At 40.3% G+C, this 26,941-nt stretch overlaps 2 protein-coding genes and 1 long non-coding RNA gene across 3 annotated transcripts; all 3 read right to left on the bottom strand.

The window, feature by feature from the left end:
- Positions 1-9,389: 9,389 nt before the first annotated feature.
- Positions 9,390-10,895, bottom strand: LOC105451778. Its single transcript, XR_974624.1, has 3 exons — positions 10,466-10,895; positions 10,076-10,159; positions 9,390-9,794 (listed from the first exon to the last, which is right to left on the bottom strand). It is a non-coding gene; the product is annotated as an uncharacterized LOC105451778 (long non-coding RNA).
- Positions 10,896-20,783: 9,888 nt separating this feature from the next.
- LOC105451802 lies at positions 20,784-24,184 on the bottom strand. The gene is made up of 6 exons (XM_011692484.1): positions 24,052-24,184; positions 23,461-23,580; positions 22,846-22,963; positions 21,987-22,248; positions 20,988-21,078; positions 20,784-20,924 (listed from the first exon to the last, which is right to left on the bottom strand). Exons 2-6 carry the CDS (start codon positions 23,539-23,541, stop codon positions 20,784-20,786), a joined length of 693 nt encoding a protein of 230 aa, XP_011690786.1. The 5' UTR covers positions 23,542-23,580; positions 24,052-24,184.
- A 936-nt stretch (positions 24,185-25,120) lies between these two features.
- Positions 25,121-26,539, bottom strand: LOC105451779 (odorant receptor 4-like). Its single transcript, XM_011692447.1, has 5 exons — positions 26,376-26,539; positions 26,167-26,300; positions 25,509-25,641; positions 25,247-25,430; positions 25,121-25,170 (listed from the first exon to the last, which is right to left on the bottom strand). Exons 1-4 carry the CDS (start codon positions 26,487-26,489, stop codon positions 25,383-25,385), a joined length of 429 nt encoding a protein of 142 aa, XP_011690749.1. The 5' UTR covers positions 26,490-26,539; the 3' UTR covers positions 25,121-25,170; positions 25,247-25,382.
- Between the last annotated feature and the right edge of the window lie 402 nt (positions 26,540-26,941).

Genomic DNA, 26,941 nt, shown 5'->3' with positions numbered 1-26,941 from the left:
ATATATATATATATATATATATACGGGATAACATAATACATAAATGGAGAGCGTCAAAATTGACGCGTTAACAACCTGAGAAACGGCTTTAACGGTATCACGCCGTTCGCTCTCGCGGAACGAACGGAAAAGTCGTGGGAGAAGGTTCTTTTAATTTCGCCATGAATATATACATATATATATATATATATATATATATACACACGGCTCGAGTCTACGCCGTTCTCCAGCTTCCGTGTGCCGAGCATGCGGTCGCAACCCGTTTCTCTCGTTTCTCGCCTCTCGCGCAACGTCTGACAACGTGCTCCACGCTACTGCTGCTGCTGCTGCTGCTGCATCGGAGAGTTAGGTGTAAAAGCGTGACTTCCAGCGGTGTGCGTGTCGCCACCGGCCACCAGATATACCCTGTGAATGGACCTATATAACGCTCGGATGCTTTCTCCGTACGTTCACGATGACTGATAGACCGAGGAAGGACACTGACTTAAGCCTGTTTGTCGGCCCTTACCAGCCCCGGGAGCAGCAGCTGTATCCCCCCTCCCTCCCCTTCCCCCGTTCTCGTTCGGGGCACCGGATCCTTTCATGGCCCCCCCCAACAAAAGCGGCTGTCGTATTTGGACAGCATTAGCGTTAAATTTGGTCAATGAAATGGTTTAACAGGACACTGCCGTAGAATATGGTATACCAGGGAGAACCTATACCTTTGATCCGGGGAGAATTTCCCGTCGCGGATACGCGACTGACACGATTGTATTGTAACAATCGAAAAGTGAAGCGCGCGAGTGGTGACTCCTTTAAGCTCTATATAAAATGCGATTAAATTTAATCATATGACGTTTCATATATATTGAACCGCGTTAACACAAAGGAAAATTCATAGGATTATCTCCTTTTAAAGAGAGTTATGGAGCTCAGTGCTGCGTCTAATTACTGCGCGACGCGCAAGTGGCGCAAGTGCAACGATGACTCCGACCGCGGCCGTCAGCGAGACCGGTGAAAGTAAGCTATTAATCATGCATGCAACCGTACACTTCCGGCTCGCTATATATGAGCGCGAGAATAAACGGTTCATTCACGAGAGGCATAATGCGCGCTTCGCCTCCGGCTAATTAAGAGCTCGCCCCTCGCCACTGCACATTCGGTTATTTCAATTAGCCATTCTTTCTTCAGTCATAATCGCATCGGTTACAGAAGTAAGAGATTTTTTAACAGCTCCGATAAGCCCAAACGAATATCTGTGACACATATTAAACAGTGACACCAATTTATTGTCTTGATAAGACAAGTTTGACGTTCAAGCTATTTAAAGCGCTGTATAAATAAAATCGATTTGGGATTATATCTAATTCTAATTTTATCATAATTTTATTCTTGCGGCCTCATATAGATGGGATACATAATATAATCGGTGTGAATTTGCAGATTAATAAAAGAATATATTTATAATTTGTTTTAATTAATCTGGTCTAAACGTGATATAATTTTTTTCTTTTTAATACAGCAAAAATAAAGAAAAGAATATCACATAAATACATGCTAATAGTAAGAATAAAGTTTTTCAAAAATCAAATTATGACGTAATATTGAAATAAAATTCGCGCAGCATAGAAATCATTCTCTTTAAACGTGGCATTATAATACTAGAATTATATAGCATAGCAAATTCGCGACAGTATATATTTAAATGGAAGGAGTAATTGGAGTTATCTGATGGTCCTGACGCTATCGTATCGCCATGTTTTACTGTTATTACCGAGCATTGTCTACGTATCGGGGAGGGGGAGAACGGACACAGTAGGCCTCCGCGACACTTAAAAACAAAATTCACGCCGTTAAATCGAGCTGTACGATCGCTATCTACCCATCCAGCAGCAAATCTCGCACCCGCCGCAACATCCCTTCCGACATGGCGGGGAGAACATTTGAATTCTCCTCTCTACCTCCGTTCCTCTCTCTTGCTCGCTCTTTCTATCTCTTTCTATCTCACACCGCTGTTTATATCGCGGATTTCTGACAAGGGTGCCAGGACACCCGTCTCGAGCAAATTATCCTAAACAAATTCGCCATTGCCTGTTACGCACAAATTTAATTCGCGCGTGTGTCTGTGTGTATACTATTATTGAGATTGATGGAAGATATAAGAGATTGATAGAAGATTAGGACGCGCACTTTATTAATGACAATAATATTAATATTGTTAAATATCATTAATCATAAAATAAATATGTAATTTAATTGTGAAATATTTCCCAACTTTCGAAATCTGTTAAAAGTAAAATTTGACCTCATTATACGTTAGAGATTATTTTCATAATATAGGAAATATCACGATACATCATTTTTTTCTCTCTCACCTTTTCTCTTTCTTTCTCGGAAACATTTTAAAAAATAGATTTGATTTTCAGTTGATTTTTTCCGCGTGCTTTTAGTGCAAGAATTAACGTCAATAGAATAAATATGGTGTCTAGTTTATTTAAAAACGTACACACACACACACACACGCGCGCGCGCGTAAAAAAAAAGTGTATCCTTTTATGTAGGAATTCAAATATTACGGGTGAGCAATCATTCATTTGGCACCCTCTCCAACCGAGACGTGGATTTGCCACGACGCTGCCGCTATGTTATTATTATTTATCCAGTTTATTAATTCCTTAATTCCTTAGCGCGGCACGGCGGCGGCGGCCATATCCCGGCGGACGCGGCGCGGTGGCGGACGCGCCGCGGAATAAAGACGGGGCCCTAATGCATCAATGTCATCGCGAGCAACATTGTTCCCGGCGCAACGACTCGCGCGCCTAACGACGTATTTATGACGTCACTTTGCGGCTTAAATAATAACCAGTCGGTGATGGATGGCCGCGGTGCGGTGCGGTGCGGTGCGGCGCGGCGCGGCGCGGTGGCCGCGTAGAAAACCGACATCATTATTGTGATCGGGAAAGGGGATGGTGAGGGGAAGGAGGAGCGGGGGGAGAGGGAGGGAACGACCACGTGAAATTTCCACGGCGGATTCCTCGCGAGCGGGCGCACAATGCGTTGCATACGGCGAACAGATGCAGCTAATCTCTCCGTATTAGCGAGAGCTCGATCACGTCGATCTCTCCTGCTGGTCGCGCTTGTCCTTCTGGTAGCCCGCAGGACACGCCTCTGATCGGTGCCTGCGCGATCTGATCCTGTACAGGGTGTTCTAGACCTAACGAACTTTCATCACATCGACTGGAGTCGTTTCTCGTGTTAATGAGCAAATTGAAACGCCAATAAAACCTTTAAAGTTATAAGCGATACTTCTGTGCGAAAGTATATAATATTCATGTCGAGGGTATCTTAGCATATTTATTTACGGTTATTGTACAAGAGATTAAAAAATAGAGACGAAGTTAATCTTCAATATTAGGTATATTCCTCTTTTAATTGATTGATTTAATGTCTCTGATTTAATGTCTCTTTAATAATTATTACAAATGAGAGAGATAATTTTTGCGTTTTTCAATCGTGATTCCCTAAAGTCCGAATAAATTATGGAACACCTGTATACGTACATATATATTTGTGCACATCTTGGTATAACCCTAAACCAACGAACTCGTATACGCGGCGCGGAAGCAACCCCTCCGCAGCGAAGAGACCAGAAGAGACCACTATACAAAGTATGATGTACACTCGAGGAATCCAACGACGGGGCCCTTTTGGGCGGGACCCCGGGACAAAATAGTCGGCCGCAGGTTCATTACGATCTCGACAAATCGTGTATATATGCCCGGGAGCCCGGGAATTTCCGTATGATTTATTAGCGCGTTTTCGGAGCCAAGGAGAACGGAGTGTCGAATAATCTGGTCCGCGGCGCATCGACCGAGCGCCACGATCCGTGGAGGAGATAGAAGAGGAAACGACTCCCGCGCATTGACTCCTCGCGGACCAGGGTGGAGAGGAAGAGGGTCGGTCTCTCTTTCTCTCTCTTTCTCGCCACTCCGCATCCTGCTTGTGCGCGGGTCTTTTCTCGGGGGCCCCGCAGACAAACGCGTGCACCGGAAAGTGCGCTGCCACTTTTTCGGTCACGGCGCGCGGCGGGCATAGAAACGCGCGAAACGAAATCCAGGCACAATGGCCCAAAAGCGTCAAATTAGGCGGCGCAGGTCAACTGCATGGGCGTCCCCGGTCCCTTCGTCGGGTTCGTGACTTTCGGCCGAACTCGAGGCGGCCCGAAACGACGACTACGGCGGCGGCGGCGGGGCTCTCTATCTCGCCCGGCGCGGCGCGGGGCCCAAAAGCCTAGGGGTCCTACCCCCGACGTCCGGATATATAGGGTTGCCCTTATAATGCCATAATACAAATAAGCAGTCAGTCAGTCGGAGTCAGTCGCTGCTATGCGCCCCGGCCACGTATTGCCGCGTCGGTCTATTATAGTTCTTGATCTCCGGCCATTATGCGTTCTGCCTTTCTGCGTCGTCCCCCTTCTCCTCCGCCTCCTTCTCCTCCTGCGGACCCCCATATCTCTCCTGAATCGCGCTGCAAAGTCACTCGCAGCGGAGCTGTACTACTATACGTATAGTCGTTCCCTGCCTCCTTTCATCCCTCACCTAAATGTACATAAATGTACAGGGTGTCTTATACATTCGACTGATACAAATACTTGAATGATATTTTTTCTGATGTATTTGAAGATTTTTCGTTGGAGAAAAAGATTTGTTGAAAAGACCGTATTATTTTTGTTGAAATTTTTCGCGATATATCTTTGTAAGTCTTAAATTAAAATTCTGTCGAAAATTTATACAATTGATTTTATGTCTATTCTTTATGTATCTATAATTAATCTATTTTATTTTTATTAATTATTCGTCTCTCTGAAGCTCATTGTCAGTCGTTGAGTATTTAAAAGTTATTAGCATCTTTTGACATTCTTAAGAAAATTTAGATACAATGTGACCAAGGAGCTCATCTCTGTTCTTAAAATTCAAAACGCGAGATAACAGGAACACCCTATATATACATGTAAACGAGCGCTACGCACACGTACAAGCGGATTCTCTTTGTGTGAACAGCCTGCAGAGTCCCTTCGCTACACTCTCGGATCATCGTCGGTGGTTTCGCATTGATGTCCCTGCTCGAGAGCATCGCGAGCAGGACTGCGACATGTTTAAAGGTCCCCGGTTGTTTCTTCAACACCCCGGTTCTCACGTTGTTCTTTGTAATAGCGATCCGAGAGATTTCTCTGATTGTGAGTTGGGTATCATTGAGGGAGGACTATTAGCTTTCCTTTCATTTCAAACATCCTAACATTCACAGTACTTACATTACACACAAACAATTACATCACTTAGAAATTTGTATTTTAAGCAGCCGTTCTTATAGGCTTTAAATGATGCATACAGAGTTTTCGATCAATCCCATGTAATCCAATTAAAAATTGCGGTGTCCTGAAAAATTAGAATAATAACAATAGATCTTTATTCGCTCGTTAATTTTAACCTGTTTTTGCAAGGTGACATCATCCCGGTGGTAGTAGCAATATACGCTAGTTTAGTAACCGCTCATTCGGGAGAACGCGACAATGTCTACAGAGTGTCGCGGTTGTTGGCGGTAATTAGCGTGCTGCCGAAGTTTTCGGATCGGAAATCGAAGCTCGCGGCTCGTTTAGCTCGCTCACTTGCCCGTGCGGATGAAATTAAATGAAAATTCATGCCTTAAAGTTTATAATGGAATCTACCTTTTCGCCTTTTTTAACGAGAAACTTTACAAGCCGCGGCGGCTGCTCGACACGGTAATGCCGGCGAGCAAACTTATTTAAAACTCTCCGTATTTCGATACGCCCTCCTTCTAATATCCTCGAGTACACGCGTGACATGGCGTTAACCACGAGTCTCATTTATAGTCCAGGATATTTTCCAGGATATCCAGGATATCACACATTTCTTCCCGATTGCCAGAATCTTTGATTCTGAAAATTGAGTCTGATTTTTTTTTCAGCAAAAATTCGAACGAGGCGTGTTACTCTTTTACTTCTTTTGCCTTCTTCGTGAATTTACTTAAGTATTAAATCAGATCTTGCGCTGACGAGAAATAAGATATCTTTTGAGAATAACTTTGAGCATTCGATCAAATATCATTTAGATGAACCAATTTAATTGATAATTATTAAGACATAATTTCTTAAAAACAGACGATTGCGTTAATTTTCACAGAAATGAGATGAGATATTTTCGCCGGCGATCTTTCATCACATAATTCCTGGCGCAAAACCTCCAATTTCCGCGATACATTAGCCTCGCGGCGCAAAATGCATCCACTTACGCAGGAGACGCACCCCTTTCCCATCCCTTCGTCCTGACAGACAGGGATAGAGACGGGGTAGGCAGAGATCTATCGGAGAATTAGTGAGATCTACAAGTTGCACCCCCGCGAGTGAGATGGATAGATGAGAGATAGAGAGAGAGAGAGAGAGAAAACGAGAGAGAGAATGTACGCGGGGGCGGACTTAGACTACCGGGCTCCGAGTGCGGATTTTCCCCCATCTTCGCCCCGGTTTCACGGACGCTCCCCTTGCCTCCCCCGCCGGGCACCCTCCCTCTCGTCACTCAACCCCCCGATACCCTTGTTTCGCTCTCGCCGATTTAATCCGGGATTCAGCACTCAATTTGGTGCGTTACACGGCGGTTTGTATGCCCCGGCTCGCCTTACCCGCCACATCCGCTACACACACCCTCTCCCTCTCATCCTCTTCTCTCTTTCTCCGCCACCCTCCGCACGTATTACCTACCTACCCCTCCGCGTACACACGTACACGGTAACCCGCCCATATCCCGGATCGCCTCGTCTCTTGTTTCCACCCCGCTCGCCCTCTCTCTCTCTTTCTCTCGCGAACGGAGACCGCTTACCCTCTTTTACTCCGTCCTTTCTGTCCTCTCTCTTTCTCTCTTCCTCTTTTACTCTTCCCATCCTCTATTCTCTCTCTCTCTCTCTCTAGTCTACGTCAGCGTCTCTATCTCTTTGTCTTTCTCTTTTCCCCTTAGTCGTCTCTCTAGCTCCGAGAGCAACCACCCCCGCTACAAGCCTTCCTCTCATCCCTCTCGTGCTGTCCCGAGAGGGAACACTTGCCGACGCTCCTGATGTTTCCACTGTCCGTCTCCCTCCCCTCTGCTCCCTGCCGCCACCGACGCAAACGGCGTCGTCACCACCACCGACGTCGCTTTCCCACCCCCGTTCTTCAGCGACGCTACTTGGATCCGACCTACGTTTTTCATTCCCCTACCCTTCTCCCTTCAAAGTGGGACCGAGAGAACGCGAAGGCGTCGTCGGCGTCGTCGTCGTCGTCGTCCCCTCGTTCGCATTTAAATTAGATTAGATAAGTTAATCAATGCGGTATTCAAAGTAAAACCCGGGATTTCGTGTCGGCCGGCATGAGCGAACTGGCGAATCGGGTAGGGAGGGAGGGAGGAATTATTGGCAGTTAGAAGTGCGATCACTCGATCTCGCGTGGGGTCCCGGAGAAAGGAAGGGTGGCAGGGAGAGGCAAACGGGAATTGGTCGACCGACATGCACGCTTTTACTTTTCCGCGTATCGAATCGAGCGGGACCCGGGAATCCCCAGCGCGCATTCGTCACGCTCGCTTATCGAAGTTTATAGCGAGCGATCGAGTCTCGTCGCGACGACGATGACGACGACGACTACGGCAACGATCACGATTCTCGTGGTTGAATTCGTCCTTTCGGGGATGATCCGCCGGACGCCCCGAACGTCTCGGACTGGTATAGTCTGTCGTTGTCGTAATCATAATTTTGGGGGATGCTACGGTTATTAGAGATGTTCGATCGGCCGAATAATTAGGACAGAAGAAATAATGGACGCTTATTCGACGCAGAAGGATACAAGGGGAGAAGGCCACTATGATAAAGTCTTAATTATTTGTTGGTAACACGAAGAGAATTTTCTTTTAAAATTTACACAAAATTTGTCGAAATACTATGTCCCACAATTAACATGATTTTTATGTTGACAAATATATATTTTCTGTTTTTTTTTACTGTACACTAAATTTGTCGTAGTATATATTTAAAAAAAAAATAGTAAAAATTACATAAAATTCGTCGAAATATTATGTTGTTTCACGATTAAAATAATTTTCAGGGTAAATTTTAAAGTAAAATTTTCTCCGTGTTGAAAAAGATTTTCTGTTATCCGTGTGCACGTTAACTGCAATTAGCTTACTTAAGTAACTTATTTTTAATCGTTAGAATGAGACGATAAAAATTCTGATTACTGTGCTATCGAGCGTTTAATTTATAAGAATTTAGATGCATAAAAGTGTGGAGACTTTGCAGCGGACGAGGTTGGAATACGATCGGAATTTTTGATAAAGCTGGAAAGAAATCCGATTCATTTGGCCGGCTGCCCTAACGCGACGCCCCTTTTAATCACCAAGAAATGTCTACTAAAAGCACTGGAAGCCACTCGAAAACATCGGGACGGCCCGCAACTTTAATCTTTCCCCGCTGTTAGTGCTCTACGAGTGTCTGGATGTTCGTTCCGTTTAAAAGTCATATTTGTTTCATAAAGGGAACGCGCTATGGGTGAAAACCGCACGCCGCCACCCCGCATATATTTTCCGAGGCGAGGGCGGGACTCCCCTATCCTGAATTTCTTACACGCGTGTGTTTGCCGCGGACTTACAGAGAATAATGCGAGTTATTCTTGTACCGTCAATCTTGCATCGTAACTAATCTCTTATCTCAACCTAAAATTGATAAAGATAATAGCCTTTGATTCAGTTTAGTAAGACGTTCTGTTTAAATAATTACAAGTTTGTCATTTTATTGATTACATTTTTTAAATCTTGTTGCAATTTGCAATAAAATTTAAAAAATGTAATCAATAAAATGACAAACTTGTAATTATTTAAATAGAACATCTTACTAAACTGAATCAAAGGCTATTATCTTTATCAATTTTAAGTAAAATTTTATATAGATATTATTCAATGGATAGTTTTTCAATGGACAACGCACAATATTTGCTCTTTTTTTGTCCAACATTATTAAATATTTTAGATATAAATTCTCTCTTCTCTCTCTTTCTCTCTCTCTCATCTCTTCTTTAATTATAAAGTTTATAAGCAAGACCATGATTTGATTGTAGAATCGCGCTCTTCCGTTTTATCTAAGTTAAGATACGGGCTTTAAACGTGGTATCCGTTTGATTAAACCGCAATTTAAAGTTTCTCCTATAAAAGACATGTCTCATTATACTATCGTAATTTTTAATCAAGGATAACACACGCAGTATCTTATTATCAATTTTCTTAACAATATTGTTAAAATCACATATTTCTATTGTGATAAATTAAAAAAAAACGCTTCATCTTTAAAAAAGAATATGTTCTTTGATTAATCTATAGTTCTTTCTAAATTAATTATATTGAAAACATTTGTACGAAGAGATTTATCTGCTTACATCCAATTATGTATTTCTATAATCTGGCGAAATATATCTCCGAAATATATCACTCGCGGCGCAACATGTAAAGATGCAATTATCAACGGAGGGATATCCGCTAATTTCCGAAATCAATTCCATTGTCAAATGGCGGACGAGGTAAAATCCGACGTGCGGGGCGCACGTGCTCGCGTCAGATCGCGTCTGCCTCTGAGAAATACCGTTGGCAGATTGCGTGAAGTTTATCCATTGCGGTGGAAGACAAATCGACGCAGGAGGAAAAGGACCCTCTTAGGTACATCGGTGGCTGACAAACTGACCAGAGCCATCCTCCCACGACCCTCTCGGCCGCCACATTATCGGAAGCCTGTGGACAGCGGGACCATTTATACTGTTAAAAGTCCGACGAGAGACAGAGAAAGAGAGAGAGAAAGAGAGAGAGAGAAAACGGCGAGCAGGGAGGGGCAGGGGAAAACGAGGACCAGGAGACAAAGAGAGGGACCGAAACGGGATGAAATCGTTCTCCATTTGGAGGCAATACGAATGCAGTTTATCGCGCGTTCGCGCAATGGCCGGCTTCCAAATCACCAGTAGCAGTATTATCCATCGTGCTTTAGCGATATTTATTTTAATCCGTTGAAAACTTACAAGCAACTTAAATGGGCTCCCTATACGCGGCCATTAAAACTCCCTCGCAATAGCATCCTTCAGTTATTTCTTTTATTTTACTATCTGCAAGAAAAAAATTATTTTTTTGCTTACCTTACGACATTAGCATGTAAAATTATCTGACAAGTATTTTACTTACAGCAGAATGTCGGCGTGAATCCGCAAAGGATAAAGTTTTGTAAACGGCAATAAACAAGTTATATCGATGTAAAAGAAACGCGATTTAAAAATATCTCGAATGACATCGTCTATTCGTTATAGAAGTAGAAATATCGTTGACGTCTATGTATCAACGAAACCCGCGTCTCTCGCACACCGTTTGAAACAATCGACGCAAATGGATATGGAATCGGACCCGTTGTAAAATACCTTAACAAGGCCATAAGTGCCATGGGCGAGATTCGCTCGGGATAATCAGCGAGCAGAATGTATCCCAGCCAGTCCGCTTTAACCCGGCGGCAATATGGCTGAAACGAAATGGAGTGGAATTCCTGCCCGGGTGCCGGATGGAGTGAGTACGGTCGGCGTAGTAGTTGGTGGGCTATAATAACGTATAAAGTAATTAAGGACATCGGGCGGCAACGGTAGCGGCGGCGGTGGCGACGGCGGAGGACGACAGCAGAGGACGACGAGGATCCCAGGGACAGGGAGAGGGCAGGCAGGCAGGCAGGCAGGCAGGCAGGAAAACGGACAGGTTAGGGAATGCGACATTTACATAGTAATTAAATCGCGGGAGCAAGTGGGACCGCTGGGGGAGATACCGGTGCTCGAGCAATTACAGACGCATTAGATTGCGGTAAGCACTTGTTTATGGCCCGCCCTGCCTCTCCGCTCTCTTCGCTCTCCGCACTCGATTCTGTTCGGCCGTTCTATTGTCCAAAGCTGCTTTCTCTCTCTCTCTCTCTTCTTTCTCCTCCTCCACCTCTTTCTCTTCTCTTTCTTTTTTTTTAAGCTACCCGCCACCGCGATGCACTAGTTTTGCACTTTATAGCGGAAACGCGCTCCGCTTTTTTCTTTCAAGTATTAAACCAAACGCGAATTTCCGGGGAATGAAGAGAGAAGATACTTTGAGTATCCATCAGAATGGATCGTATCGTAAAAGTAAGAGACGTTGGTCGACAACGAAATACGGCAACGAAAATAAAATTATTAATGTTGTATTTCGCAGAATTATTTACAAGTATGTTAATCACTTGTTACAACTGAGATAACAATTTTCAATCATTTCTTTTTACTTGATACTGATCACTGCAATTTTATATCCCCTATTAATTCCAATATCATCAATAGCGTATTATGCAAATAAACATATAGAAAGGAGTGATTAATATAACTTTTACATTATAACGTAATAATATTTTTCATTTTATTGAAGATAATGACACGTAATAATACCATTTTTTTAATAAATCATAAAAGATTAAAAATGCAATTAGAATATTTTAAGGAACGTTATTCTATTATCTTTCTTAATGTTCGTTAATCGTTGCGTATCGAGCGGTTTTATTCCCGACAGTCGTAATTCTCTGTCGTGAGAGTACATACTGATACATACTGATACCTACTGATGTACGCACGTGTTAATTCACCGTCCCGTGATGGCCGAACACGGTCACTCGCTCGATCCCCTAAACACACCCATGCTGGCTTATGCTCTCCTTAATCCTGTGTCCTCGGATCAAATCGTTTGATCCTGGTTTGGTCACGGACCTCCCTCCCCTCCCCCTTGTGTCGTTTAAGATTCAGACTTCGCCGTGAAATCAAATTTGATTTCAGAGATCCCGGCTTACTTTAAGTTGGAATATCATTTGAATCCGAAAGTATCACCCGGAAACTTGTTCTCGTCACGACAATAGAGTTCGACGAGAATGAGAATAATCTTTCGTTGCAAGGAAAAAGGGATCCCCTGATTAGATAATCTCAAATAATAATATAAATAAATAATCCCAAATAATGTCTATAATGTTTGTGAAATATGATTTGTTAAATTATTAACGCTCAAGCACATATCTGACGCTAGACTATTTGATTTTTATAAAAGGATCAAGATTTCGAAATTTTTCTTATGTGAAAGAGAATAATTTTCGTAAATATATCTCTTGAAACTTTTTTACATCTTCAATTGCTCTTTCCTCCGATTCGCGAAATTGTTTTTCTCCCTTTGCATCCTTCTCGTGTTAATACTATCGTGTAACGCTATCGTGTATATACGACGCGAAGCGGCGCTTAATATAAAAGCACGTCGGGCGATCCCCCGAATTATTAATTATAATGAACAACAATCGAGTGACGCCAGGCCGCGGCCGGCGGGCCGCATTTATCTTAATGACGTCACGGCGTGATGCACGAGCGGTTGAAATGTTAAGTAACGATATTAATAAATAGTGGAGTCCATGCGTGCAACGCGCGGCGCAATTGGGGGCCCGCGCGGCGGGGGCGCAACCCCTCGCAGCCGCGAGTCCGGGGGCGGCGGTACCGCGCGCTCACGCGCGCGCGCGCGCGCGCGTATGGTCGCGCGTATACAAGTGCAATCCCGGGCGAGAGGGAGGGTGCCGTGAATTATGAGCGCTCTGTGATATCGATGCATCAATTTGACTAAACGAAGGATTAATTTAATAACAAGTCAGCGGATGAGTCGTCGGATGATGTATAGAAGGGGGGATGGAAGAGAGACTTGTTTCGAGAGGGGACAGGGGATATATGGACCCGCGACGTGTTCTTTGTACCGCCCACTTATGGTGTTGCTTGATACTCTGTAAACACGACGGAGAAGAGAAAGAGAGGGTTGCGAGAGGGGACAGCGCGCGGGTGCTCATATGGCGAGGTTCCACGCCCCCCCCCCTCTCCCCCCTCCGAATCTGCAATGAGATTTTTGACGTTCTATTCAAGATTTGTCATTTAACGTCACAATACGGAAGTAGTATAGCGTTATAGTCGAATATTTTAATATGAACAGATTCAACGTTAGTGAAGCTATGAATTATCTACATATTATGATATATAGCGATGAAAGAGAGATTTCGAAATTCTGATGTAGTGTTTTCTTGTAATAAAAGAACGCAATAAATTACGGACGTACAGAATATCGAATCTGTTAAAAGAATTTCAGATACTTCGACGACGTTAGAATTTGAAGAGCTTGCTTATTATTTTATTTGTTTTAAAAATTAGCTTATTATTTATTAATGATTTATAAAATCTTTATCTTTTACTGCCAAGCCATACAGCGATATATAGCGATAATGATTGATCCTAGATAGATATTTGTATATAATTTGCGCTTATCTCTCATCGCGTAACGCAAAAGCAAAGACTAATATTTTTGTCTTTTTTTATGAGGACGACAAAACTGTCCTTATCGGAGGCGGACACGAGACTATAGTACGCAATGAAAAAGCCCCGGAGCTCTTCTTCTCTAATAATACAAGGAATCGAGCGCTCGTGCAATCCACTCTGAAACGTTTCGCCAATACGCGGAACAGCGGGTGGCGCAGAAGTAGCGACAGCGGCAGCGGCAGCGGCGCGCGGCGGCACGAGAGGAGGGTTGGAAATCACTTTCATCGCGACGTAATGTTACTAAGCGACAACTTCTCTCGCACCCTCTATCTGTCATGCCAATTAACCAGCCCTCTCTCCAGCCGTCGTCTCTTACGGACCTCTGTCTCTCTTTCTCCCCCTCCTCCCCTCTCTCTCTCTCTCCGGGAGGAGCTATCGGCCGGGATTTATGCGACCCTTCAGAGCAATATATTTTTCACGATTACGATACTTCTCGGGTCAATGGATTATGTGATATCCCGAGTACGAGGCGCATCTCAAGGTGCAGCGGGAGAAACTTTTAATGAGGGGCATTAGTCGTCGAGATCCGTTCAAAATGGTGCAAAACTTGCGAGTGAGAAATATGGTTAAGAGGTGCCTTTTGCATTAAAATGGAAATGCGAGACATACAGTTGTCCAAGTGTGTTAAATTGTGTTCCTCGGAAATACTTGTATTTTTAAATTTTCTTAATTTTCAAAAACTGTCATAAATATATAATTTAATTGTTTAATTTAATCATTGGATTATTGATTATTTAGATGGGGGGAAGAGGACGTCTGTCTAAAACGGACGTCGCGGAAACGTCTCGTATTATCTAATAAATTCTCTCCGAGTGAATCTTTTCATGCGTGGATGGCCTTTAAGTATCATACTGCGCCTCCCAGAAAAATGCAACCAAGAACAATATCGGGGGTGTAGAATGACGGATTAATCGCCCAGGAATCAGCAATCTCGTCGTAGCCGCCATAAGGCGCGGGATAAAGCACACTCTCGCACCCCGACGATGACGCAGGAAAAAAAGATACAGGAAGCCATGATAGCAAAGATAAAGGAGCGAAGGGGGATAAGAGTGAGTGCCAAGAAGTGAACCGTAGGAGAGCGGACGAGAAAGGGAGAGAAACGGGAGCGAGTTGGCGGCGTAAAAAGGCAGGAGAACGATGGCAGGAGATCGTAAAGTAAGTTCGTGGCGTGGATGGCCACCTCGGGCTCTCCTAATGGACAATAACCGCGATATATCGCCTCATCCCGGGTGGAAACCCCTCCCCGGCAACTGAATGACTACTTCCGTTCCTATATCGCAACTTTAAACGCAACTATGAATACGCTGGCTCTTGTGCAGTTACGCGTTATGCACCACTTTGGCATCACTCGACAGAATTTCGTTATCGGGATATGATGGATGCACCTAGTGAAGAATCGGCCTATTAAGATTTCACGATAGTTTCGTGCTACAAAGTTATGAAATTTTTATTTCCGAAATCGGGGTTTAATTTAGAAGTGAAAAAATATTTTTACCCATCTTTCTTTTTCTCTCTTTTTCTCTTTTCTTTGTTTTTTATTTAATTTATTATTAAGTTGTTCAGAACGAGTTGTCTTTAACCTGCTTAATTTTACTACGAGATACTTTTTTGTTTAATATTACGTATACTTTGTTCCAAATATGTCTTTTATAAACTTTTTTTTTTATCGACTGTACCACTTGTTGGGAATTATGGGCGCCGTTAATCGAAGCTTCGTTTTGCGGGTTTTACCGCGGCCCATAAAACGAAATCGTGTAGAATATCGCGCGTTGCGCTTCATGAACGTATAACGTCGGGCGAAAGACGTCGCGACGCTCACGCGCAATCGCAAACGCAACGCTGACAATGCGATCGTTTGAAATTCAGTTAAAGGGCGTCCCTTCAATTACGGGGGCGTCGGACGCCGGCGCCAGCGCCCGGCCGCATCAATAAAAGATAGACACGGCACACGAGACCGCATCTCGCCGAGGCTGCATTAGCAGCGCGCGTCAAATCGATTAGCGCGATTAATAACAGCAAACTGCGGCGATCTTGAGAGGGGAGGAGGGGAGGAGACGAGTGCCCCCGTTCTCTTTCATTAAAGCCCCCTTGCGACGCGACGTGATTCCTATAGGTGACCCATTTCCTCGGGATCATCATCGTTTTCTCACTCGCGTTAATATTTGTCGAATAACTTGATCGAAACATAGGGACGCCAAACAAGCGATTAATCAATTGATTTGAAAGGGTAAGACATACATATATATAAAAATATATGTATTGAAATATATAAATAAGACATTAAATTTAAAAAATGGATATTTTGGCTATCCGTGCACGGAAAGAACAATTTTGCTGAATCCAGATCTGAAAATAATTTTTGTTCAGTAATTAAAATAATTTTGTGCGAAAGCCTGCAAAGTGATTGCTAGAATATCAAAACGTTTTATAGCAATGCTTATCAGTTTTAACATTCCAATAAATTATTTTGATGATTCAACAAAAAATTACTTTCAGATCTGTTTTTAGCAAAATTTTTAGACCTTTCAACAAAATCGTTCTTTCCGTGTGAGGAATGCTGCAAAATTTCAGAAACCAGCGTATTGCGCATGATGTTAAAAAATCAAATTAATAAAAGAACAGGTGGAACTCACTAATGATTAAAGGAAATTCCTGCCGCGATGCCGCGTGCATTTCGCTTCGAGAAACGCAGGAGGATGCGATATCGACGGAGAACGGAGGATCCATCCATCGCCTTCGGCAACTGACGTACGACGAAAAAAGGCTCGTAAAAAAAGGCGAATCAATCATAAAGTTAGCCTTTTATTCCGCAAGAGAACGGATAGAACGGCGCGCTCGCGGAACGAGGAACGCGCGAAGGGGTTGGGGGGGAGGGTAGGGACTCGCGGAATCGAGGAGGAAAGGGGAGCGGCGGAATATAAAGTTACGTCACACGTTTATTTCATTCCCGTCGATCCAATAAAAGTCCCAATAATAATTTCGGATGTTTTCCGATGCAACATGTTTGATTTAGTGTCGGACATTTTGTGATCGCATATCTGCCTCGTAAATCTCGCCGCGGTGGCGCCACTGCATAAAAATATCAAACGTCGATGTGTCCCGCGTTCAACCCCAATCCCGGGCGGTAAAATATTGCCCGCGATTCCGCGCGACGGAAATAGCCTTTCATGCCCCGCCGCCTGATAATTCCAGAATTTCGCAGATTTATACCCGGGAGAGACCATGGAAAGATACGCGCGCCCGCGCGCCCGATCGCGCCCGTTATTATTAATCGCCGCGCGTAACGATAAAGTGGGACATTTAATTTTTAAAAATGGCCCCTAACGAATATCGCCGCGCCGACCACCATCGGTCCGCCCGCGCCCGCGCCGCGCCGGTCGCTCCCGCGGCCGCGCTGTCCGGAAAAATATACGTCAAGATTATGCCGGCCGATTCGAGTGCAATGTCGCGATCGAACGGCCGATCGGGCCGCGTCGTGATTGAGAATAAAAAAAAATGGTTAACAAAAAAAAATACATAGTGAGCAAGGAAAATACACTTTGTAGCGCGTGATTTTGATGGCGAGCGGTATATCAGTGCTCTGATGGTTGCGATCGGAGATTCCGACGCGCATAATGGCGGCCGGTTGCGGCCACGTTGTTGAGTATGTTGAACTGGGTGGGGTAATTGCATAACTGTTTCACATAAACCCTTAGGAACGGCGCGAAAGTTGATTTGCAACAAGCGCGCGGTTTACGTGATCGACGTCCCGCAATTAATATAGTAGCTTTTTCGAAAGGCACATTGCTTTCTCAACGACACACATATCGGCATAATAATGGCGCCTTCCGGTGTATTCCTGAAAGATTTCTTGGCGAACCAAAGGAGCTCGATAAGATTAAGAACGAATAGATACGCTCTAAATCTGAATCAGTGGAAAAAGTCACTGATTGAGTCTTGCATCGCTAATGAATAAGTGAAACAGAACTGAATCCGCTGTGCGATTAGCGAGAAATAGCGAAGTCCACTGATTTGCCAACGATTATAGAGATTATTTACTTACTTATTAGTGATTTCCGAGAGACAATGAAGTTGAATTTTACTGATTATCAATGACATACTTGGAACTGATGCATTCAATAAATATAACCATTGATAATCAGTGACTATCCACTGATTCAGATTTAGAGAGTATATAGTTCCTTTTTCTTTTTTCATCGTGTAATAATATTCTAAAATAAAACGTGCATGAACTAATGCCAAGAATAAAATGATCGTCTGCGCGTCTCTCGACCCCCTCTTTATTTCATAGAATATCACATTGTTCGCCTTTTGCTTAAACGCTACATGGCAACGATGGCTCTTCTTTTCCGCCATATTTTTCGCCATTACCAGGATTGCAATTGGATTATATTGATTAATTGTGCACTCGGGATGAATCGTTGCAGTTGCGTAACGAGATGAGGTACCGTCATGTCTCTCAATGATAAATTCTACAGTCATTTTCTTTTCTAACAATTCTACGATGAACGTTTGATTAATAGTCGTGATTGCTTAACGACCTCGTGATGACCATCGATTTTATCATTAGAAGACACCGCGGTGTCTCTTATTCACCCCCGCTGTCATAATTGTCCCCATTCATCTTATGCACTCTTCTCTCCTAACAACTTTCATTATCCCAGCCTCCATCGTCGCGCGATACATTCGCGCGAAACGCGTCTTCGAAAAAACGTAGGAAAAAGTCAGCAACGCGGCACGTTGATAAGGACGAATAAATAACAGGCGGTTGTATCAGTCGAATCGATTACTCGGATATTACTGCTTTGGTATGGCAACACTTACGGCTTCCAAAAGCCAACAGCTGCGCGCGGTATATCCGTTGCGTTCTCGGCAAAAATTTAGCTCTCGTGCCACTTCAAGCTCGTATAAACAGAGCAGGAGACTCCTTCTCGGTTTCTCCGGAGCGGAGCTCGTCGATATTACATAACGCTCAGTTCGCGTTCATATCGTACACTTAGCGCTGCGCTCGAAACACGAACGCGCGCGCGCGCGGATTCGCGCGAAAAGAGAATGAGTGTCGAATTTTGCGACACGAAATGGCACGAGTCTTCGCGCGCTTCGAGAAACGTTTCTCGCCATAGATCGGCAAGTCCATTCGTCTCTTATACGTGTCGAGCGGGGGAAGCAGAGCCCGCGAGCATCCGGTAATAATGATGCTCCGGAGCGAGAAAAGGATCGCCCGGACGCGGATTATTGAATTGGCACGAGACAACGAATGGAGCGCGCGCACTCCCATCGGAATATTAAAATAATCTGCCATTACTTTAATAAATCTGTCCCTCCGTTTTCCTCGGCGCTGCCTCCCCTCGGCGCCCTGCACCCCCGCGCCCGCTCCTCACCTCCTTTTCTCGCTCACCCCATCGGCCCTCCTCGACCCGCCTTCTCGGGCTCCTCTCTCGAGAGCGCGAGAGCACTCGAGGCAGGCAGTCGCAGATGTCACTGTACCCCTAATGAGCGCGCTATTTTTCACGAGTATTTTTATCCCGTTTATTGGCTGCCCGCTTCACAAACTGTCGGCTGGATATTAATCATTCGGCTCTTACAACTCTGGTTTTATTTCCTCTAAGGATAAAGAATGGCGGTGAGAGGGGCGGCGAGGAAAATCTCGAGGGGGACTCGAGGGCACACACTCTCCTTCTCGCTCGCGCGCCGAGCTGTTCCTTCATTAATGTTATTAAACCGGCTTCCACGAACGCGCCGGTCCTCGCCCCGTCCTGACTCCACTTCGCGACTTACGGCCGACTTTTCGCCGAGCTGGTGCATCGCGAGGGCTCACGGGGCCTCGTAGTCGACACGCGAGTTGTGAAGGATTCTGCATGTGCATTATTTAACTTCGCGCGAATGAATTCGCCGATTTCGCTAAATGAATCAGAATACGCAGTTTGATTTACGACCATCTAAATATCGCTCAGGATCATTATATTCGTGAATAATTTTAGAGTTATTTTTTATTACTACGATATATTAGAGCAAAACACTTCAGTTAATTCATCTCTGCGTTTTTTAGTTAATATTTCTTCAACGGTTTCTTGAGTATTTTGATCTGGCCTTCTAAAAAAAGAAAGGTTTATAAATTTTGTTTATTATATTGTACACTGAGAGAAAAATTTTTGGTATTTGGAACTACAATTACAAAGTACAACTATGATTATTACTACTATAATGTTGGTAATAATAATTATATATATGTATATATAGTTTTATCAATCTCTATATATATAGTTGATATTAAAACTTACTATACAATATAATTATTGTTATTAATATTAGAGTAATAATAATCATAATTATAGTACTTTGTAATTATAGTTGATACCAAATACCAAAAATTTTTCTTTCTGTGTATCCTTCTGCGTACATTTACCTGCCAAACGCACTAATAAATTTTCCTTTTTACACGGAGAACAACAATTTTCAACGTGGCGTTAAACACAAGATCACTAATTGTGTTCTTTCCTAGATTAACGTAGACTGACATAGACTACGTGCTAAAAAGGCTACATTTTTTATTCTTATTTCTGCTTTTACGACTGATGGAAGTATCCTCAGAGTTGTCTCATGAACATGCAGTAGGAAATCGTCGTTTGAAGTATCTTAAAGGAATAAACATTCTTTGTCTATCGTCATCAATTTCCGCATACCGATATGTTATATTACGACGTATTTTTCCTTACCTTTCCGAAATTCTGCAAGGACATGATATAAAACCTACACGCAGTCAGGATGAGCGGGTGGAAGCGTCGTTTCATTATTAACAATAATAATTTCTGCTCTGAAAGGTCTGCATTATACCACGCAGAATTATACCTATATGAAATCAAATATCTTATTTTAGAAATAAATGTTATTTTAATGATTAATATTAATGTAATAATGCAATAATACAATAATATACATATAATAATGAAGTAAGGGAGATATCGAATTTATCTTAAAATTTATGAAGAATCGTAAACATAATTTTTTTAAACGAATGTTATTTAAAAAAAATAGTATAAAACTTTAAAATTATGTTACAATATTATTTATAATATTTTTGTTTTTGCAAACATATTTGGTGGCACCTTTATAATTATGCAGCGGTTATTTTTGAATAAATGTAAATCGATGCGTGAAGAACAAACATATATATATATATATATATATATATATATATATATATATATAGAGAGAGAGAGAGAGAGAGAGAGAGAGAGAGAGAGATTTTTTCTTTCTTTTGCTTACTTTAATTTTCTCTTCTCGTTCTAAATCTTGTTGCCAGCGCGCGACTGTTCAAATATATTTATTATTAAAAAAGAAAGTACATTACTCACACCTTCTCGCATATGCTTGAGCTCGCATCCGTGATTCTTTGTCCCATGTAATTAAATATGAATAGATACATCAATGATACAACAGAGACAGAGGTAGATCTGAAGGCTCGTTCAATATCGCCGGCAATGGTTAGCATCTGAAAGATTTTGTTTTTTACATTTTGACATGATACGCTCAACGTGTTTTCTTTACTACGTACCTGCGCTAACGCAAGGCTCACCGAAAGCACGAATCCTAGGACGTCCAATAAAAACGGTACTGTGTGATAAATTTCAATCATACCAATGAATCTTGCAATGTAAAAGGTCATATATGTTAATGGAAACTGTGAGATGAAGGAAATAATGTTTTTTTGTACATAAAAACAAGTTGCTTATAAGTTACGATTTCAATGTACATTTTTGTAGTTTATAATTTTTATAATGTTATCGCTAATATTTGATTTTTTTTAGGTAGAAAACCGTTTTAATTGATACAAAAATAATAATCAAATTCCTTCGTATCTTTACAATTGCAAATTATAATGCTCAATTATAATTTATAAATATGCAATAATTTATGGATACATATTAAAAAGTGCAAAAATATCTATTAAAATATATTATTTAATTTAACACTGACAATTTTCTGTTAATCAAATTGTATCAAACGTGGAAACAGCGTCATTTAATTACCCATCATTATTTTTCGACTTTGCATGCTAACAATAACATTCTCCGTAAAATACTCGATAAGTTGGACTAAACGGATTTAATAGATATCGCATGTTTTGTGCGTATAAAAGTACGAACTGTATAATGTTGTAATGCAGTCGTATAAAAACAGCTACGTTTCCGTGGCTTATTTTTGACTGTATTAAATCGCACCCCGTCGCACTTTCATCGTAAAATAAGCGTTCCGCGCGATACCTGCCGAAATTATCACGAATGCGTTATTCTTCCCTATAGAACTGATTTCAAATGGTGTTATAATAAGCGGACGAAATGATCGATTATTACTAAGGAAAAAAGTAGAGAGAGAATACTACGATGAAAATTTTTAAAAACGTGAAAACAATATTTTTTGAATGAAAAAAAAATTATTTTTATCACGTGCAAATCTGCACCCAGACTTAAAAGTTAATGGATCAGCTGCGCGCTCTACTTTTTACGAGTCGTCTGCAAATTTTCGCAAATAATTGCGAGGAGCAATTTCTTACCCCAGCATCTCGCACATTCCGCAAGCATGTTGCGAAAGAAGCATAAACAGAGTGGAATTGGCAAGTAAGATCATTGGTACTATAAATATCACCATGCATGTGTGGGATCGAGTGAGGGAAGAGTATCGTTCCTCATCGATAAAGAACTCAGCTTTAAAAGGCTGTATTCGCGGACGGGACTCATTCATGGGTGATATAGCGTCGAGAATATCCGGCAGGAACAGCCATGTGTTGTACCCTATCGCGATTATATACTGCAGAACTGAAAAATTCGATAGTTGTAAATTTCTGAAAAAATTACAATCTTATTAATAGTCTATATTTAAAAAATTATAAATTTTGAACACAGTAATGGCGAGGCTACTGTAATCTTTTGCTTTTCTATAATAGTAAGATTATACCTTCAAGATACCAACACATTCAATGCCCAAAAAAGAATTCAGTTTTTAGTATTATTTATTCTATTATATTCTGCTGCAGGCACTCAAAAAATTCTGCTTAATAAAAATATATTAATACGTGATATGAGGAAAACATTGGGAGATGTTTAGGGAAAAAGTGTGGAAAATATGAGCAATGAGTCCATTCATTCTTCGAAAATTCCACATTCATTTAATTTGATGACAGCGCATTATAACAAACGCATTTAAAAAATAAAATTATGATTATATATGAATCGTTAATAGAAATGTCGCGCGCTACTCGTTGAAAATAATACGATGGACAATACATTCGATGCTGGTAATGAAAAGAAAGAGAGAGCACGATTGATTTTACACACAGAAATACAATGTCGGTTTTACAGATAGAAAGGCACATCTTTTTCCTTGGATAAAGCGAAATTTAATGTTTTTCTTACTGAAATAGAATAATGAAAATAATCTCGAAGCCTCGGCATGCTCGTGCATGAGGCTGAGCTCGTAACGTGTTTTTCGTAATTTCCAATCGTTCCGTATACGTTTTAGTAGATCCCTAAGCTAAAAATAAATAAAAATAATGAGCTATGAATAGTCAATAAATTACGACTTGTAAAAATAATAACAAGAAGATAATACTTGAAAATAATTATTGATTAATGTATTTATTTATTAGACTCTCAATCAGTGTGTTAACATGATCATGCAATTTAATTTAAAATAAATAAATATATTATATAATTTAATATAAATTCCAAGAGATTTATAAATAATATTTCTATATATTTACGAACGATTTATTTTTATTTTATCACAGATGAAATAAAAATAAATTTTGTTGTATATAAAAATTATTCATAGCTTTGAGCGATAAAAATGATAATATCAGACATATAATTTAAGATTAGATTAACTGTATAGATACACACATGTAAATTGTAGAAGCGATTCTTTCACGCAAATTTTTTTAATCTAAATGTTTATATACTAAAGATGAAAGCAATACATTCTGTGTTGAATTTATTAAGAATCTAAATAATAACCGACCGAGAACTTACTTTGTCTACATGTCTGACACGGGCGTACACGTGGCTCAGGCTACCTATTGTAGGTAAAAGTGCTGGTATCACATCGACCATGAAGTCCGCGGTGATATTAGACGTAAAAATGCTCGATAGCTGGAAACGTGGATACGTTATTAACTCTAGATAAGAACAAAGGTAAATATATTTTCAGAAGATACTACATATCATTGATTGATATCTTGAAGTTGAATTATAAGTTATAGAAATAAGTTGGAGTAATATTTTAAAACTTTAAAGAATTTTATATTTTATATAGAATTATCAGAAAGATCTCTGCATAGCATCTTTGAGATATCTTTGTCTTCAGATATCTTTAAAACATCTTATTTAGGATCGCTTTTAAATGTATATAATTTTGATTGTTAATACAGTCTAGGTAGAAATATAAATATACATCTATATATATACTTTATATATATATATACTTTGATGAAATAATTATAATGTTGTATAGTATTTTTTTAAATCTAGTAAATGTCTAACATTTAATGTAATCAAATTTTGAAAAAAAATCGTTTAAATTATTTAATTGAAGAGAAACTTATTTTTTAATATCGTAATTACCTGAAAAATTATAGATGACAGCAATACAATAGTGACAATAGCCCTCCCTAAACAAGCGCTCCATTTGCTTTGATAGGGCCATAATCCGCAAAGCGTTAGGACAAATCGATTTAGTTTGTAATAATGCTCTTCGGGATGTTCCATTTGCTTCGAAATTCTCGGACAGACTGACCGTAGAAGCAAGAGTTCGTCGATTATTATTTTATTGCTATCTCATCTTTTTTTTTTTCCTTAAGGTCCGCTCAATTTTTTCCACCTCTAATTTTTCTTTTATCTTCATTATCCGGTGAATTACATTAAAGAAAAATGCACGCGTTTAGCGCGGAAGTGCGAATTTTTCAGAAGCGTCGAGGGGGATCGATCGGTAGCGCGCGTATAATACAATGTTCGGGTAATAACGTGGGAAACATCCGGTGGTCGGCGAGAACAAAAATTGTCTTCAGGCAGTTTTCCATCCATCGTGTTAGTTTTTTTTCATACTCGCGATTATTTCCACTACGGCGATACCGCAATTATTTTTCGATTATTTAGAGGCAGAGGGAGCGGACGATGAGTGAAAGGAAGTCCGAGATAAAACACTTCAATATTTGAGCTCTCTATTGTGCACAGTACATAACAAACGATGATCAAACTGTCGAATTACATTTTTTCTACAGAAAATATATCATTTTCAATTTGAACGATGGACTCCTTTTGGAAATACTTTGTTTACAAGTATTTTTCAAAAATATTTTTGAAAGAAGAATTTCTGGACAACATTACAGGTACAGAAGTAGATAGAGATTTATTATTTTATTATATAGATATTTATTTTTAGATCAGAAATTGAATTTTTTTTTGCATAAATAAGAATCATAAAATACTGTAATACTGTCTTATATTTCTTTTATACAGAAAATATATCATTTTCAATTTCAACGATGGACTCCTTTTTAAAATACTTTGTTTACAAGTATTTTAAAAATATTTTTGAAAGAAGAATTTCTATACAACATTATAGGTACATAAATAGACAGATATTTATTATTAGATAAGAAATTGAATTTTTTTCTTGCATAAATAAGAGTCATTAAAATACTGTAACACTATCTTAAATACTCCAAAAAATATTCTGCTATTCTACAAAGAATTTACATGCATGAGTTGTGCTATTTTTTATTTATTATACCACGTTCACTGTGCATATTTCACTTACCTGTAAACCACATCAACAGATTCCTCTTTTTACAAAGAAGAATTTTCGACATGATCCTAAGGAGATTAGTACACGTCTAACATTCCCGCGAATTTTCTACGTTACTTCTACGCTTGCAACTTGATAAGAAACATATTCAGACTTGTCTGATGAACATGCAATAGGAGATAGTTGTTTGAAGTATCTTCGGAAAATACATACTTATTTTTACTCATCGTTATTATACGCATATTCCGGAATACGGCGTACTTTTTTTTCTTACCATTCCGAAGTTCTGCAAAGACATCACGTAAAATTTACAGGCGGTCAAGATGAACGGATGATAGCGTCGCATCATTATCATTAACAATGCCTTTTGCTCTGAAAGAACTGCGTCGTACCACAAAGAGTTGAATCTGCAAAGCCAATTTTTTTCTTTGATGCAATTAGAGAAACAATCAGGATCAAATTCAGGAATTATCAAGTAAAGAAATAATCTCCCTTGCCTTCTTTAATGTGATAAGTAAATATAGCAAATATTAATATAGCAAATTATATTAATGTCTCAGTGTTAATATAGCAAATATAATTAATATAGCAAATTATATTAATGTTTCAGTGTTTTTTTTTCTTTCCCTTTTCAAAATTACGATTTGAAAAAATGTTATATTTTATTTACGTTATCTCGCTTGTCTCGTAAACTTACAATTCACGCGCAAATAGGTATGTAATGTTTTAATAATACATTTAAAATTATTTGATTTATATTTTCGGATAAAACAATACGCAAATTTGGGGAATTTTCCTTTCAATATATTTTATTTTAATTTTTTTCACTATTTCGAATAGATAAAGGTTGATATTAGTAGCATTTCGGATACTATCATGTCAGATATATTTTTAAAGATTTTAGTGAAAAAAAATCTATTACATGTACTTACATTTTTTCACATACACTCGAACTCACATCCGTGACTTTCTGCCCCATGTAACAAGATATAAATACATAACACAGCGCTACACCTAAGATACCGATAGATCTGATAGCTCCCTCAATTCCAGAAATTGTTAATACCTGAAAGACGTTATTTCAATATTTCTCGACACCAGCGTCTTGCAGACGCTCAACACATTTTTGCTAGCAACGTACCTGGATTAACGTAAGACTCATCAAAATTATTACGCCTATGATATCCAATAGAAACGGTACCGTGTGACAATTTTCGATTAAATCAACGAATCTTGTAACGTAAAAAAAAGTCATACTTGTTATAGACAATAAGGTGAAGAATATTTTTTGCTTGTAAGAAAGTTAATACGTATGTCAACGTACATTTACTATAGGAAATTTGACGGTGCACAATTTTATAATTATAAGGTTGTTTTTGCCGACAGAGAAATAATAAGAAAATTGCGTGCGTGAAGTTGGCACCCCAACAATAAAATTTCATAGTTCTGATTAGAGTTGCCGCTTTATTTTGAAGAGACGAAAAGTTCCTAAAGTTTATAACAAGCTGCTCAAAATTATTCGATCACGAATTTTGATAAAAAGTTAGCACATTTTTTTAAATTAAAATTAAAAATTGTTATTAAGCAGAACACTTGTTATAAACTGTAGGGATATAAACTCTAATCTATGAGACGGGAACTCTAATCAGAACTATTATTACGAATTTTATTGGGGTGCTGACTTTACACACGCAAGAAAATTTATAT

The sequence above is a fragment of the Wasmannia auropunctata genome, unplaced genomic scaffold (assembly GCF_000956235.1).
Source record: "Wasmannia auropunctata unplaced genomic scaffold, wasmannia.A_1.0 LD336044.1, whole genome shotgun sequence".
Taxonomy (NCBI): domain Eukaryota; kingdom Metazoa; phylum Arthropoda; class Insecta; order Hymenoptera; family Formicidae; genus Wasmannia; species Wasmannia auropunctata.
This window is presented reverse-complemented; position numbering and strand designations above follow the sequence as displayed.

What these genes read in the sequence shown, in the direction of transcription:
- LOC105451802 (XM_011692484.1), bottom strand. Translation starts at nt 23,541, where the DNA reads ATGGTCGATGTGATACCAGCACTTTTACCTACAATAGGTAGCCTGAGC. An exon ending in ATTTTCATTATTCTATTTCA is followed by an intron (nt 22,249 to 22,845) that starts GTAAGAAAAACA and finishes CGAATTTTTCAG; the next exon opens with TTCTGCAGTATATAATCGCG. An exon ending in TGAGCCTTGCGTTAGCGCAG is followed by an intron (nt 20,925 to 20,987) that starts GTACGTAGTAAA and finishes AAAATCTTTCAG; the next exon opens with ATGCTAACCATTGCCGGCGA.
- LOC105451779 (XM_011692447.1), bottom strand. Translation starts at nt 26,489, where the DNA reads ATGACTTTTTTTTACGTTACAAGATTCGTTGATTTAATCGAAAATTGT. An exon ending in TCGAGTGTATGTGAAAAAAT is followed by an intron (nt 25,642 to 26,166) that starts GTAAGTACATGT and finishes TTGGCTTTGCAG; the next exon opens with ATTCAACTCTTTGTGGTACG. An exon ending in CTTTGCAGAACTTCGGAATG is followed by an intron (nt 25,431 to 25,508) that starts GTAAGAAAAAAA and finishes TATTTTCCGAAG; the next exon opens with ATACTTCAAACAACTATCTC.